Here is a 13,489-nt window from a genome sequence, read left to right on the forward strand (position 1 = left end):
TCCTAACCCTCTTTGGACATTTACTCTTGTAATGTCCAAGTTCCCTACACTCAAAGCATAATATATGCAATTTACTAGAACTTAAATTGCTTGAGTTACCTAGGGTTGAGGTGGGATGTAAGCTCTCTCTTTCATCCCTTCCGGAGGTAGAAGCTTCTTCTCCTTGCTCCGAACTTGAAGAGGAACTCTCCTCCTCTTCTTCTTTAGATGTTGAGTAGCCCTCAACTTCTAAATCCATCCCTCCATGATGTGAACTCCTTGGCTCACTTGACTCCTCTTCATGGCTTGAAGTGGAGTTCCCCTAATGGAACTTAGCCAAGTTGTTCCACAACTCCTTGGCATTGTTGTATCCACCTATCTTACATAGAATGTCATTAGGTAATGAGAATTCAAATACTTTCATTACCTCATCGTTGATTGTGGAATGGTGGATTTGTTCCCTTGTCCACTTCTTCTTCTCGAGTGGTTTTCCTTCCTTATCCATTGGAGGCTTGAAACCTAATTGAACACAACTCCAATTTTCAAGGTTAGTCATAAGAAAATACCTCATTCTTACCTTCCAATACGCGAAGTCGTCGCGGTCATAGAAAGGTGGAATGGTGATGTCTTCTCTGAGTTGATCCATCTCTACCTTGTGTTCCCTCGGGTGCTAATCCGTCGAAGAGCAACCTTGCTCTGATACCACTTGTTAGGATCGACGTACTCGGCTAGAGAGGGGGGGTGTGAATAGACGACCCCAAATTGCTCGTTTCTTCCTACGATTAGGGTTAGCGCAGCGGAAATAACTAAATAGAAACGCAAAAAGGAAAGATCAAACCTCAAACTCGAACTCGACGATGTAACGAGGTTCGGAGATGAAACTCCTACTCCTCGGCGTGTCCGTAAGGTGGACGAAGCCTATCAATCCGTCGGTGGATGAGTCCCCGGAAACCCGGCTAATAATCACTCCTTCTGGGTGGAGAAACCTCACAACAATAGCTTGCAACAGCAATATGGAAATACAAAGAAGAGCAAGAACAAAATACACAATGAATGTACAAATACTCGCTTGCCTTCTCGTCGACTGAAGTCCCGGATGAAGCACCAACTTTACGGACGAATGCCAACAAGCAAATCAGTCAAAGAAGCTCACTCGAAGCTTCGAAGCTCAGCAAAGCTCAAGAGCACAGCTTTCAGAAGAACAGCAGCTCAGTTCAGAGGAGGAAGAAGAAGTAAGAAGTAGTAGCCCTCGATCTCCTTTTATAACCTCTGATATCCTGAGCCAACCTGCGAACCTGCAAGCAAAAAGGCCAGAACACAGAAGCCCGAAATAACCTAGCCGTTGAGTCACAACGACTAGTCCTGGACCGATCAGACTCCACCCTGATCGGTCCAAGGTTCTTCTGATCGGTCATGGAGACCGATCAGGCTCTATGCTGATCGGTCCCCAGACCGATCAGAATGCTTTCACAGAGAGTTGCCCAACTCTCTGTGCGTACCCTAATCGGTCCCGGGGACCGATCAGGCTTCCTGCTGATCGGTCCCCAGACCGATCAGTAAGCTCACAGAGGTACATTGATCGCTTTCTGATTGGTCTCCAGACCGATCAGGAAACCACAGTATCAGTGGATCGGTCACCAGACCGATCCAGGTCTTGATTTTTACCCAAACCAAGTCCAAACCAATATCCGGTCAACCTTGACCTCTTGGTACATCATGCTTAGCATCCGGTCACTCCCTTGACCTGCTAAGACTCCCCACCAAGTGTCCGGTCAATCCCTTTGACCCACTTGGACTTTTCTCTTCGTGTCAAGTATCCGGTCACTCCCTTGACCTACTTGACCTTCTCAACACCAGATGTCCGATCACCCTTGATCCATCTGGATTTTTCCTTGCCCGGCTTCACTCACCAGGACTTTCACCTAGCTTCACTCACTAGGATTTTCACCTGGCTTCACTTCCAACTGACCGGCTTCACTCACCGGGACTTTCCAACTGCCTCACTCACCAGGACTTTCCCTGGCTTCACTCACTGGACTTTCCCTAGCTTCACTCACTAGGGTTTTCACAACCGCCTGGCTTCACTCACTAACTGCCTGGCTTCACTCACCAGGACTTATCCGTCTGCCTGGCTTCACTCACCAGGACTTTCCACATCCGGTCCAGAGAACGAGCTACCGAGCCCTCTCTGACCACAGTTCGGGGAACGAGCTACCGAGCCCTCTCCAACTTCCATCCGGTCCATAGAACGAGCTCCCGAGCTCTCTCTGACCACAGTCCGGAGAACGAGCTACCGAGCCCTCTCCGACTTCCCATGTGCCAAGCTTCCATACTTGGACTTCTCCGTGCCAAGTCTCCATACTCGGACTTTTCCCGTGCCAAGCTCCCTGCTTGGACTTTTCACCATGCCAAACTCCCTGCTTGGACTTTTCCCATGCCAAGCTCCCTGCTTGGACTTTTCCCATGCCAAGCTCCCTGCTTGGACTTTTCTGAGTCAGGTCAACTCACCTCGGGTCAACCAGGTCAACCTTGACCACGGGTTACACCCACAATCTCCCAAGCTTGTATCATTGTAAAACATCAAGATACAACTTTTCTGTTCACGTCAAACATTGTCAAACATAACTCGTCAAACATCAAAACACAACTCGAGTCAAGTCAACCCGAGTCTGGTCAACCAGGTCAACCTTGACCTAAGGTTGCACCAACACACGGTTGTCTATAAAGTGGATGATCCCGATCCATCAATGGATGATTCCCTGGAAAACTTTCGGCTAGCTCACGTAGCTTCTTGTGGGTGGAGAAATCTCACCACAACTCGCACAAGACTACACTAGATCACTTGAGCACTTAGAGACTCTAATTAAGGTTAACCATTATTAATTTCATCAACTATACCTAAGCATCCCGAACTCTATTAAATAGAGTTCGGGAGGAAAGCACCAAGCTATATTTCTGCCATCAGTCGACTGGTAAAAACATTAGTCGACTGGTCCTAAGTGGAATTTGATTATTATAGGTCAACGATTCGATACCAGTCAACTGATGAAAATACCATTCGACTGATTCACATGGGTTGAGCAAACAGAGGTATTTTGTTCACTACCAGTTGACTGATGAAAATATCAGTCGACTGCTACAGTAAGTGCTACAGTGCTACCGTAGTGATTGCTACATTTTTACTGCAGTAACTGCTACAGTAAAATCCTAAGCCTAGAATTTTACTCTGAGTACAATCTCTCATACACTCATCCTTGCCCACACAACCTAGACCTAGCCTTCTAGTCTCCTCCATCACCCTCGCGTCCCTCTGATGCCTCCCCATCCTTCACGTCTTACCTTCTAGAGCTTCTATCGGCCTTATCATTATTGTCGGGTCTTCCTTTGACAAGAGGTCACACCTTTGGGACTTCATACATTGCCAAGTCACACTTGGACTTACGTTGTCAAGACTACATCACTACAACAAAAACCCTCATAGACATCGGTTTTCCACCGGTGTCTATTTCATTTTCGACCGATGTCTATGAAGCCGATGTTAAAAGTCTGCCATTTTAGACATCGGGTTAAAACCGGTGTAGTATCACTTAACGACACCGGTCTTCGAATCGGTTATTAACCGGTGTAGTATCACTTAACGACACCGTTTCATCAACGGTGTAAAACCGATGTAATATTGTTTGTATGTTAATAACACCAATTTTGGCAGCGGTAAATGACCGATGTAATATTAGTTAATAACACCGATTTTGCAGCGGTGGAAAACCGATGTAATATGTATATTTTTTTTAATAGCACAAATTTGATTTTCGAAACAATGAAAAACCGACAATAATAAAAAAAATACACAAATATTCACAAATTATACAAATATTCTTCATTCAACAATATCCATAAAATACACAAATATTCACAAATTATATAAATAATCTTCTTACAACAGTATCCATAAAATACCCAAACATTCTTTTTACATCAAAAGCTAGCTAATAGATATCAAAATCAAGGTAGAACATTCTTTTAATAACACATCAAGGTAGAACCGCACTTCAAATGTAATCTAGTATGCATTCAGCCCACTCGAACCGCACTTCATCAATTTCAACTCTGGAGTACTTGAGATTTGTAAACTGTAAAAACACATAAATAATATATTAGTAAACCAAGACTAAAAATCATAGTTGAAAAAGTAGTAAGAGCACCAGGTAACAAGATGACTAATTGGAATGCTTAAAAAAAAACATTCATCATTTATCTCAACCACATCATATAGTAATAGATCTATCATTCCTGGGAACTTAATATAATCCAAACCAAAACTTTTAATCTAACTACAAAAACAGCAATTTAATCTTTCAAATTCAATTCATTAGTAGTCGGCCTAAATGGCATAACTGTTTACCACTAAGAGTACATGAAAAGTAAATAAATTTATTTTTAGTTTGCAAATAATAAATTCACTTTTATCACTAAGAGTACATGGAAAGTAAATAAATTCCTCAACAGCAATAAAGATGAGTAACATCAATTCATTTATATGATTTCCAATGAGATATATATATGCACCTTAGATGATAATTTATGTTTCAAAAGTGAAGCAACAGAGCATAAAGAAACAATAGTCAATAACCACACCGCATCGCTAATGTCATTCATGTAAAGATTCAGCCGTAGCAAGGACTTAGTTTTCTTAACAAACTCAGCGATGCTAAAGGCGCCTTTGGGACCAATCTCATTGTTGCCAATATCTAGAAGTGTTATTTTTCCTAAACAAGAAGAAATATAGTTTTACATAATTGCTGAGAAGTAGTACAATCAATAAATACTGGAAAGCCAACAGATCTGATGAAGAAATTAAATCTGCAAGAAAGAACTGCATGGATAGAAAATCTAAGTGTGTGTAAGTCTTATTAGCTTGAGATGTATAGATCGAATTGCCTTATTCTCAACTAGTGCTCCAGCAAGACTTGCAAAACCCTATAAAATTTCACATGGAAATAAGGTGTAAGGAGTAAGGACACCAGAAACAAAGTGTAAAAGATCTAGGAATTTCATAAAAAAACATGAAAGATTGCCCAAGAATAAGGTCATACAGAATATTCAATCATATTATTGTTAAGTTCCAGTACACGTAAAGTTTGATTTTCTTTCAGCATATCTGCAATAACCCTTGCACCCTACATAAGATATTTAGCATTCAGACTTTACCAGAATCAAGAATCATTTTCTTCCTCAAGACATCAAGCAATGATTGAAAACCGATGTCTATGAGGGTTTACATAACAACGATTGGACACTGCGTTCAAAAATTAATCAGTACTTTAGAGCCTTCAAAAATTCCCACTGCGTTCTTCACAGACTCAACATCAATGTCTATTAGCTTTCCTGTGCTTGATGCAATGATTGAACACCTCTTTTCTCGGGCATTAGGAAAAGGTGTTTGCTTTTTCTTCATAAGAAAACAATGCAATTCACGGCTAATTGTTAATTGTTATCATTGACACTCGAACGAAATTCTAATATAAGAAACACTGTTGACAATATGATGCAAACACACATCCAAGAAAAAATAGAACCATGCTTGCTAGATTAAAGAAAAATCGGAAAGTGATTTACCAATTTCATAGAATATATCGTTGACATTGACTGCTGTTTTAGCATAAGTTTCCATGAAAAAAAGACCATTCTCCTGAGCATAGCTCTGGGCTTCCTGCAGTATCACAAATGCATTACTAGTTATGCACCTTATAAAACAAAATGGTAATGCATATATCCATATTTCCATCTTGGCACCTACTTAATGACATACGTATACTGTTGAAACTCAATATCATCAGCCAACAACTGACATGGATAATATACTAATCCTGATGTGGCATTCCATGATGAAACTAGGATTTTCAAAGAGGTGACCCGAGCACAAAAATCCAACTACTATACTTTTAACACCACAAAGACATGGGAACAATGATATCCACTGTGTTAGCTAAAACCAAAAATGCGTTAGTCTGAAGAACGAGTAAGAAAAGACAAACAGTGGACTTGCTCCATTATGGTCAGGGAAAACTAGGATTTAATGAACACCATAGCAACCTCCTGCCGGTTGTGAATTTTCACCACTCAAGATAAATTCAGATGAAACTAAAAATATATTAAACAGTCAATTTGGCAATCATGGGATGCCCATTTTCTTGGCTAAAAAGTAAAGTTACAACTTTGACTAGTCTACCATGTATTTATAACGACCACTTCCTCAATTAGAGTAGGTGGAAATGAACTTGGTTTAGTCACAAACAAGTAGCAAAAATGTAGGCCAATCACGGAACAGACGAGTATAAAATAGGGAAGCCTCTTTGCATAAGCCACTTGAGAATTCAATAGATCAACTTATAAGCCCAGAGATGAGCAAGAGGCGAGTGTTTTTTTTTCAAACAGTTGGTAACAATAAATGACCAAATAAAGAGATGATAAAGGACCAATAACGATCTATGTTGATCAAAAGGAAATTGAATGAAAATGAGACAAATTCATGGTCTGAATTACCACCTAGGTGATTTGACTATCTTGAGGTTTTTCAAGTTAAACAACAGAACTAGTGAATCTAAGCAGAATAATCATTTGATATAATCCTGCTGGCCACTCTTGACTCTCAAGCTTGATTTATTTAGTATATACAGCAGCAGAAAAACCAATTAATCTGGAGATAAGCTTAAAGTTGCAAAATACAAACTATCAAATATATGATTTTAGGTTAACTTCTTTCCTCCTAATCAGAAGCATATTTCCTTTACTGCTACAGGTTCAGCTTTAGATAAGATGGCAGTAGCCCGCCTCAAAGAACAAGGCCTCAAAACATATTATTAGCAAAATGTGCTACAATATGATATGAAATAGCAGTGATGATGGAATAAACTTGCCTCAGCAGAAACCTGTCTAGATTCCAACAGGTCAGCTTTGTTACCAGCAAGTGCAATTATAGTGTTTGCGCTACCTAACACAGTATGTGGCACCGTCAACATTCCATAGATTAAATAAGTGAGAATCGTGTAACACATAAAATTTAGAAATTAACAAATTCTGATGAGAAAATAACTTGGCCAATTGTAAATGCTAGTTGCTTCTGTAAAAAAGATTACAGATGGCTCAGTATTACAATCATGAAAACAGCAACATCATGTTCATGCATTTGTGTTAATATTACTAGTGTTTCTATTACCAATCGTTCATTATTTGAGGTATTATGTCTTGCAACAAAATATTATTGCTTATGTAGATCTCTGAAATGTGTCAAAACAATCTGAATTGCTTGTCAGACACACAATAAGGACTTAGTGGAGCAATTTCTTTCCCACTAGTAAAGATGCAAGGCTTTGTTAGTACTGCAACTTTAGCTAACCTCAGAAAAGCTTAGGAAAGCTGAGTTGACCTCATAACTGCATATCTTAAATTTCTAATGCCATCGTGGAAAGAATTCGGTCAAACCAATCTAGCCAGAAAAGTGATGCTTCATTACTACTGGTCATACCAATATCTAATTGTGAGTATTTACCTGGTCACCAAGTATGTATCTCCAAATAAGACTTGGAAATTCACATATCATCCATTTCTTCATTAGTTTATCAATAAGTTGGGAGTACGTGATGTTGCCAGATCATGCCAAAGGAAAAAAAAATGCCATACAACTTATATGGCAGCATAACAATTCAACTCAATCAAAACAATATTTAAATTATGACATACCAAATTTTAGGGCATATACTGAATGTATCTAGAAATTTTACTAGTAGTTTCAAAAATAAATATTAACTTTGAGAAATTTAGTCCCAATTCCAATTGAGCTAGCCTTAAGAGAAAGGTCGAAAATTTCAGATTCGTAGACGATAGACACAGCAACAATCTACAGATTATATATTTCACAAACAAAAGGAAAAAAAACAGAAAGGACTACCTGCGCGTTATTCGTAAGAAAGTTAAAGACTTAAAGTGTACCTTTTAGCCGAAACTACGTTCGAACGGTTGAAATCTTCCCCGAGATCGCCGTGCAGACGCTCTTTGATAGATCTCTTGCTCCTCTGCAATGGCGAGCGAGGCATCCACCACAAGCTCCAGCAGACCACCATGGAATAGCCGCCTTCGCCTCCTCTCGCCTCCCCACCTGCTCCTGCCCCGCCTTCTGCCGTTGACGTGGACGAAGGCACTTTCGAAAAGGAGCTCTTCGGCCTCACCGGAGGCTTCCCAGGCGGCGAAAAGGGCCTTAAAGACTTCATCCAGCGGAACCCCTCTCCTTCCGAGGCAAAGGCAAGGGCGGGCAGCGAGGAGAGCATCGCGGTGTTGCTAGCGCGGGCGAAGCCGAAGCTCCCCGAGCTTCCCCTTTTCCTGCCCGGGATGATCGTGATTGTGAAGAACCCCAAGAACCCTTTCCACATGTGCAGTGGGATCGTGCAGAGTCACCGACGAGAAGGTCGGTGTGCTCTTCGAAGGGGGGGCATTTATGTTGCGGTTTTGCTTAGGACCGAAGCAGGTGGTTTTGATCCTGATCGGGAGAGGCAGGTACGCTAGAAGGAGAAGAGGGAGATGAGGGGCTGAGAGAGATGGCCGGAGGAAAGTGGTGGTGCCGTAGCAACGATATAGGTTTAGGGCTAAGTATGGGTGGACGGCGCGATATAAGTTTAGGTTTAGAGGGAAGAGTGAAGTGTTGTAAATTTCGGCTAAGTATTGGTGGGAAAATTATATTATTTTATTTTATCATAGACACCGGGTTTTAAAAACCATTGTTCAAATCGGTGTCTATTAACGAATAAAAAGGCGCTCATAGACATCGGCTTAAAAACCGATGTCTATGAGCAAAAATCAGCCCTTATAGACACCAGTTTTTGGAAAAATCGATGTAAAATACTCAAAGACATCGGTTTTTGCTTAAAACCGTTGTTGTTCCACCGATGTCTATGAGGGTTTTTCTTGTAGTGCATGCTTAGACTTACGCCGCCAAGACTCACCCTTGGACTTTCCTCCTTTGCCAAGATCATACTTGGACTCTCCTTGTTGTACCTATATCCTGTACACTCACAATGCATATCAAATACAACAATAAACCTAACTTAAACCTTTACCCAAATATCAAAATCTAAGGCACCTAAATTGCTCCAACATAAGACTCCCTCCAAAAGTAGCCTATGTATATGGTGTTGGTGCAACCTTAGGTCAAGGTTGACCTGGTTGACCCGACTCGAGGTGACTTGACTCGAGTTGTATTTTGATGTTTGACTTGGGAAGATTGTCGGTGCAACCTTAGGTCAAGGTTGACCTAGTTGAGTTGCATGTTTATGTTTGACACTCGTGAGTGAGTTCTATTCTTGATGTGAGACAAGAATAGATGGTTGGGAGATTATTGGTGCAACCGTAGGTCAAGGATTGACCTGGTTGACCTGATTCAGGAAAGAGTCCAAGTATGGAGACTTGGCAACGGAAAAAGTCCAAGCAGGGAACTTGGCACTGGAAAAGTCCAAGCAGGGAGCTTGGTACGCGAAAAGTCCAAGTGTGGAGACTTGGCACGGGAAAAGTCCAAGTATGGAGACTTGGCACTGGAAAAGTCCAAGTATGGAGACTTGGCACGGAGAAGTCCAAGCAGGGAGCTTGGCACGAGGGAAAGTCCTAACTGGGATGTTAGGCAGGTGGAAAGTCCTGGTGAGTGAAGCCAGGCAGTGGGAAAGTCCTAACTGGGATGTTAGGCAGTTGGAAAGTCCTGGTGAGTGAAGCCAGGCAGTGAGAAAGTCCTAACTGGGATGTTAGGCAGTGTGGAAAGTCCTGGTGAGTGAAGCCAGGCAGTGGGAAAGTCCTAACTGGGATGTTAGGCAGTTGGAAAGTCCTGGTGAGTGAAGCCAGGCAGTGAGAAAGTCCTAACTGGGATGTTAGGCAGTGTGGAAGTCCTGGTGAGTGAAGCCGGGCAAGGGAAAATCCAGATGGATCAGGGATGATCGGACTTCTGGTGTTGGAAAGTCCAAGTAGGTCAAGGGAGTGATCGGATACTTGGCACGAAGAGGAAAATCCAGATGGATCAGGGATGATCGGACATCTGGTGTGGAAAAGTCTAAGTGGGTCAAAGGGATTGACCGGACACTTAGCGGGGAGTGCTAGCAGGTCAAGGGAGTGACCGGATGCTAGGCATGATGTACCAACAGGTCAAGGTTGACCGGATGTTGGTGTGGAAGCCTTAGGTTTAGGGCTGAGAAGTTTGGATCGGGCTGCAGACCGATCCAATGATACATGGGTCATCTGATCGGTCTGGTGACCGATCAGTGACCGATCAGTATGCTACTGATGGTTATCTGATCGGTCTGGAGACCGATCAGAAGGAGATCAGTGGCAAACTAGCAGAGAAGAGAAGCCTGATCGGTCTACGGACCGATCAGAAGGTTCCCTGATCGGTCTGTGGACCGATCAGGATGTTCCCTGATCGGTCCATGGACCGATCAGGAACGGAACAGAAGCGAAGGTTCTTCCCTGATCGGTCTGCAGACCGATCAGGATGTTGCCTGATCGGTCCACAGACCGATCAGGGTTCTAGCCGTTGCAACGCAACGGCTAGTTTCTTCGCTGTTTCTTCTTCGCAGGTATAAAGGAGACGAGGGCATCTTCTGTGATTCTTCTTCTTCTTCCTTCGAGTTGCAAAGTGCTGTTGTGCTTGAGCTTTGTTGAGCTCCTCCTTGTCGAAGCTTCGCGTGAGCTTCATTCCACGACTGGATCAGCTGCTGCTAAGTTGCTTGTTGCATCTGTCCGTGAAGTTGCTACTTCATCCGGGACCCCAGTCGACGAGAAGGCAAGCTACTGTGTTTACATTCCTGTTGTATTTTGTTCTTGCTATTCTCTTGTACTCTTAGCTTGCTGTTGCAAGTGATTGTGGCGAGGTTTCTCCACCCACAAGGAGTTTGATTTAGCCGGTTTTCCGGGGACTCATCCACCGACGGATTGATAGGCTTCGTCCACCTTACGGACACGCCGAGGAGTAGGAGTTTCATCTCCGAACCTCGTTACATCCTTGCGTAGAGGTTTGATTTCTTCTCCTGTTTTCTTTCTGCATTTAGTTTCCGCTGCGCTAACCCTAGTTTGTAGAAAGAAACGCGAGCAATTGGGGTCGGCTATTCACACCCCCCCTCTCTAGCCGTACGAAGAGATCCTAACAAGTGGTATCAGAGCGAGGCCGCTCTTCGTCGGATTCACACCCGTGGGAGCAAAGCTAGAGAATGGATCTCTATGGAGAAGACGTCACCATTCCACCCTTCTACGAATGCGGCGACTTCGCGTATTGGAAGGTAAGGATGAAGTACTTTCTTATGACTAACATAATGAATTGGTTTTGTGTACAAGAAGGTTTTTCTCCTCCGGTGGATAGGGAAGGGAAACCTCTTGAGAAGAAGGAGTGGACCGGAGAACAAATTCACAAATCCGAAATCAACGAAGAGGTAACGAAAACAATTGAATTTTCATTACCTACTAATATTTTGTGTAAGATAGGTAAATACAACAATGCCAAGGAGTTGTGGGATAACTTGGCCAAGTACCATGAGGAGAGCTCCACTTCAAGTCATGAAAAGGAGCCTAGTGAGTCAAGTAGCTCACATCATGAAGGGAGCGAATTGGGAGTTGAGGGCTACTCAACATCCAAGGAAGAAGAAGAGGAGAGTTCTTCTTCAAGATCGGAGCAAGAAGAAGCATCTACCTCCGGAAGGGATGAGGAAGAGAGCCTTCATCCCACCTCAACTCTAGGTAACTCAAGCAATTTAAATTCTAGTAAATTGCATGTAATATGCTTTGAGTGTAGGGAATTTGGACATTACAAGAGTAAATGTCCAAAGAGGGTTAGAAAGACTCCACCGGCGCCAAAGGTCAAGGGAGCCGGAGTCCCGACACGCAAAGGCAAGGAGCACGTGGTATGCTTCCAATGCAAGCGAAGGGGACATTATCGGAGTCAATGTCCAAGGGGGAGGCAACCTCACAAGGACAAGGGATGCACATCGATAGGGGGAGCTAAGGCAAACCCTAAGGTACCGTTTAAGGCATACTATTGCAATTCAAATAAGAAACATGCTAGTAGTTTTATTGCTATAGCAAATAATGATGAGCATGTTAACAATAGAAAATCATATGTGTGCTTAGGTGCTAAACATGTTAGCTTAGATAAGAACAATACTAGGAAAGCCAACCCTAGAATTAATCCATCTAAGGCTAAGGAAAATCTAGATAGAAATCCCAAATCAACTAGACACATGCCTAAGAACACCTCAAGAAAGAATGACAAATCAAAACTTGAGGTATTAGAGAAAGAAAATCAAGTCTTGAGGTCAAGACTTGACTCTCTAGAAAAGGCTCTTAAGGATTTGACTCTAGAGTCTAGGGGTCAAAAACCCAAGTCCAAGGACAAGAAAGGTTTGGGTCACAAACCTAAGTCCCAAATGGTCAAGCCCACTTACCACAATGTTCCATTCGATTATGGAACAAAACCTAGGGCTAGGAAGACCACCACCAAGGTCACAAGGGGAGTCACCCCTAGAGTTGATCTTGATGAGTCCCAAATGACCAAGGCTTTAAAGCCTAAGAGGGTCATTAGGAGGGTTGCTAGGGAAATTATCCCTAGTGAATATTTAGTGAACCCAATGAGCTCTAATAGGTATTGGGTTCCTAGGAGCATCCTCTCTACCTCATAGATGGGTTAGAGAGTGTCAACTCCGCTTAGAATGGTAGTTAGCCCAACTTTGAGGAAATTGACACTCAAGGAGCATTTTCAAGGTTTTGTTAACCTTTGAAAATGAAATAGAATTACTAGTTACTCCTTTGAAGAGTTAAATGTGCCTAAAGATTGGAAATTTCATTTTTAATCTCAATTGGCACAATTTGGGAAAATCTAGAGAACTCTTGAGGAAAAATGAAACATGCCAAGTTTTGAGGATAAATTTGATCTTTTAAGTGGCATGAATTAATCTAGAGTTCAAGAAGTGTCAAAATTAGGATTTTGACATCTTGGGGCAATCTAGGATTAAATTTGAAGTTAGCCAAGTGGTTAAGGATACTTAGATAGGTAATCTAGGTATATTTATTTATGCTAAATCTTGCCATGATTGTTTGCCCTCACATGTCATGACATCATGTTTAGTTTTATTATCATTTGAAATGTCATGATAATGCTTAGGTTATCTATATGTCATGTTTATTTAAGTTTTCAAACTTCATGCCATGACATCATGACATTGGCACATGTTTTTACTTATGATATCATTTTATGTCATGTCATCATCTCTTGCATTAATAATCAATGAAGTTGATTTAAGGATGAAAAACACATTCTGATATTGAGATCAAATTTGTGTTTAGAAAATACATGAGACCTTAGTCTAAGATACCTAAACTCATATCTCACATCAACATTGACTTGGATGTGTTTGATACACTTTAGATGTATGTGAGATATTAGGATCATGAGTTAGGATTTAGGTGCATAGTTCTTGTACCTAGATGA

The 13,489-nt window shown here is 41.9% G+C and overlaps 1 protein-coding gene across 5 annotated transcripts; it reads right to left on the reverse strand.

The window, feature by feature from the left end:
• Nucleotides 1–4,049: 4,049 nt before the first annotated feature.
• On the reverse strand, nt 4,050–8,646 carry LOC122041253. 5 transcript variants are annotated; one of them, XM_042600884.1, is made up of 4 exons: nt 7,969–8,646; nt 6,897–6,966; nt 5,596–5,689; nt 4,050–4,109 (listed from the first exon to the last, which is right to left on the reverse strand). In XM_042600884.1, the coding sequence occupies exons 1-4, from the start codon at nt 8,403–8,405 to the stop codon at nt 4,081–4,083; spliced, it is 630 nt and encodes a 209-aa protein (XP_042456818.1). In that variant the 5' UTR covers nt 8,406–8,646; the 3' UTR covers nt 4,050–4,080. The 5 variants fall into 5 exon arrangements, 4 of the variants coding, with proteins under 4 accessions (XP_042456818.1, XP_042456817.1, XP_042456819.1 ...); XR_006128940.1 differs by lacking the exon at nt 4,050–4,109 and adding an exon at nt 4,177–4,956 and having other exon boundaries at nt 5,073–5,689; XM_042600883.1 differs by lacking the exon at nt 4,050–4,109 and adding an exon at nt 4,177–4,956.
• Nucleotides 8,647–13,489: the final 4,843 nt, after the last annotated feature.

The sequence above is a fragment of the Zingiber officinale genome, chromosome 2A (genome assembly GCF_018446385.1).
Source record: "Zingiber officinale cultivar Zhangliang chromosome 2A, Zo_v1.1, whole genome shotgun sequence".
NCBI lineage: Eukaryota > Viridiplantae > Streptophyta > Magnoliopsida > Zingiberales > Zingiberaceae > Zingiber > Zingiber officinale.

Bases quoted from the DNA above. Each gene is read 5' to 3' on its own strand.
- LOC122041253 (XM_042600882.1), bottom strand. From the start codon at position 8,405: ATGTGGAAAGGGTTCTTGGGGTTCTTCACAATCACGATCATCCCGGGC. The intron at 5,690-7,968 runs GTACACTTTAAG...GTGATACTGCAG, and splicing joins AACGTAGTTTCGGCTAAAAG to GAAGCCCAGAGCTATGCTCA. The intron at 5,429-5,595 runs GTAAATCACTTT...TTTCTTATGAAG, and splicing joins CGATATATTCTATGAAATTG to AAAAAGCAAACACCTTTTCC.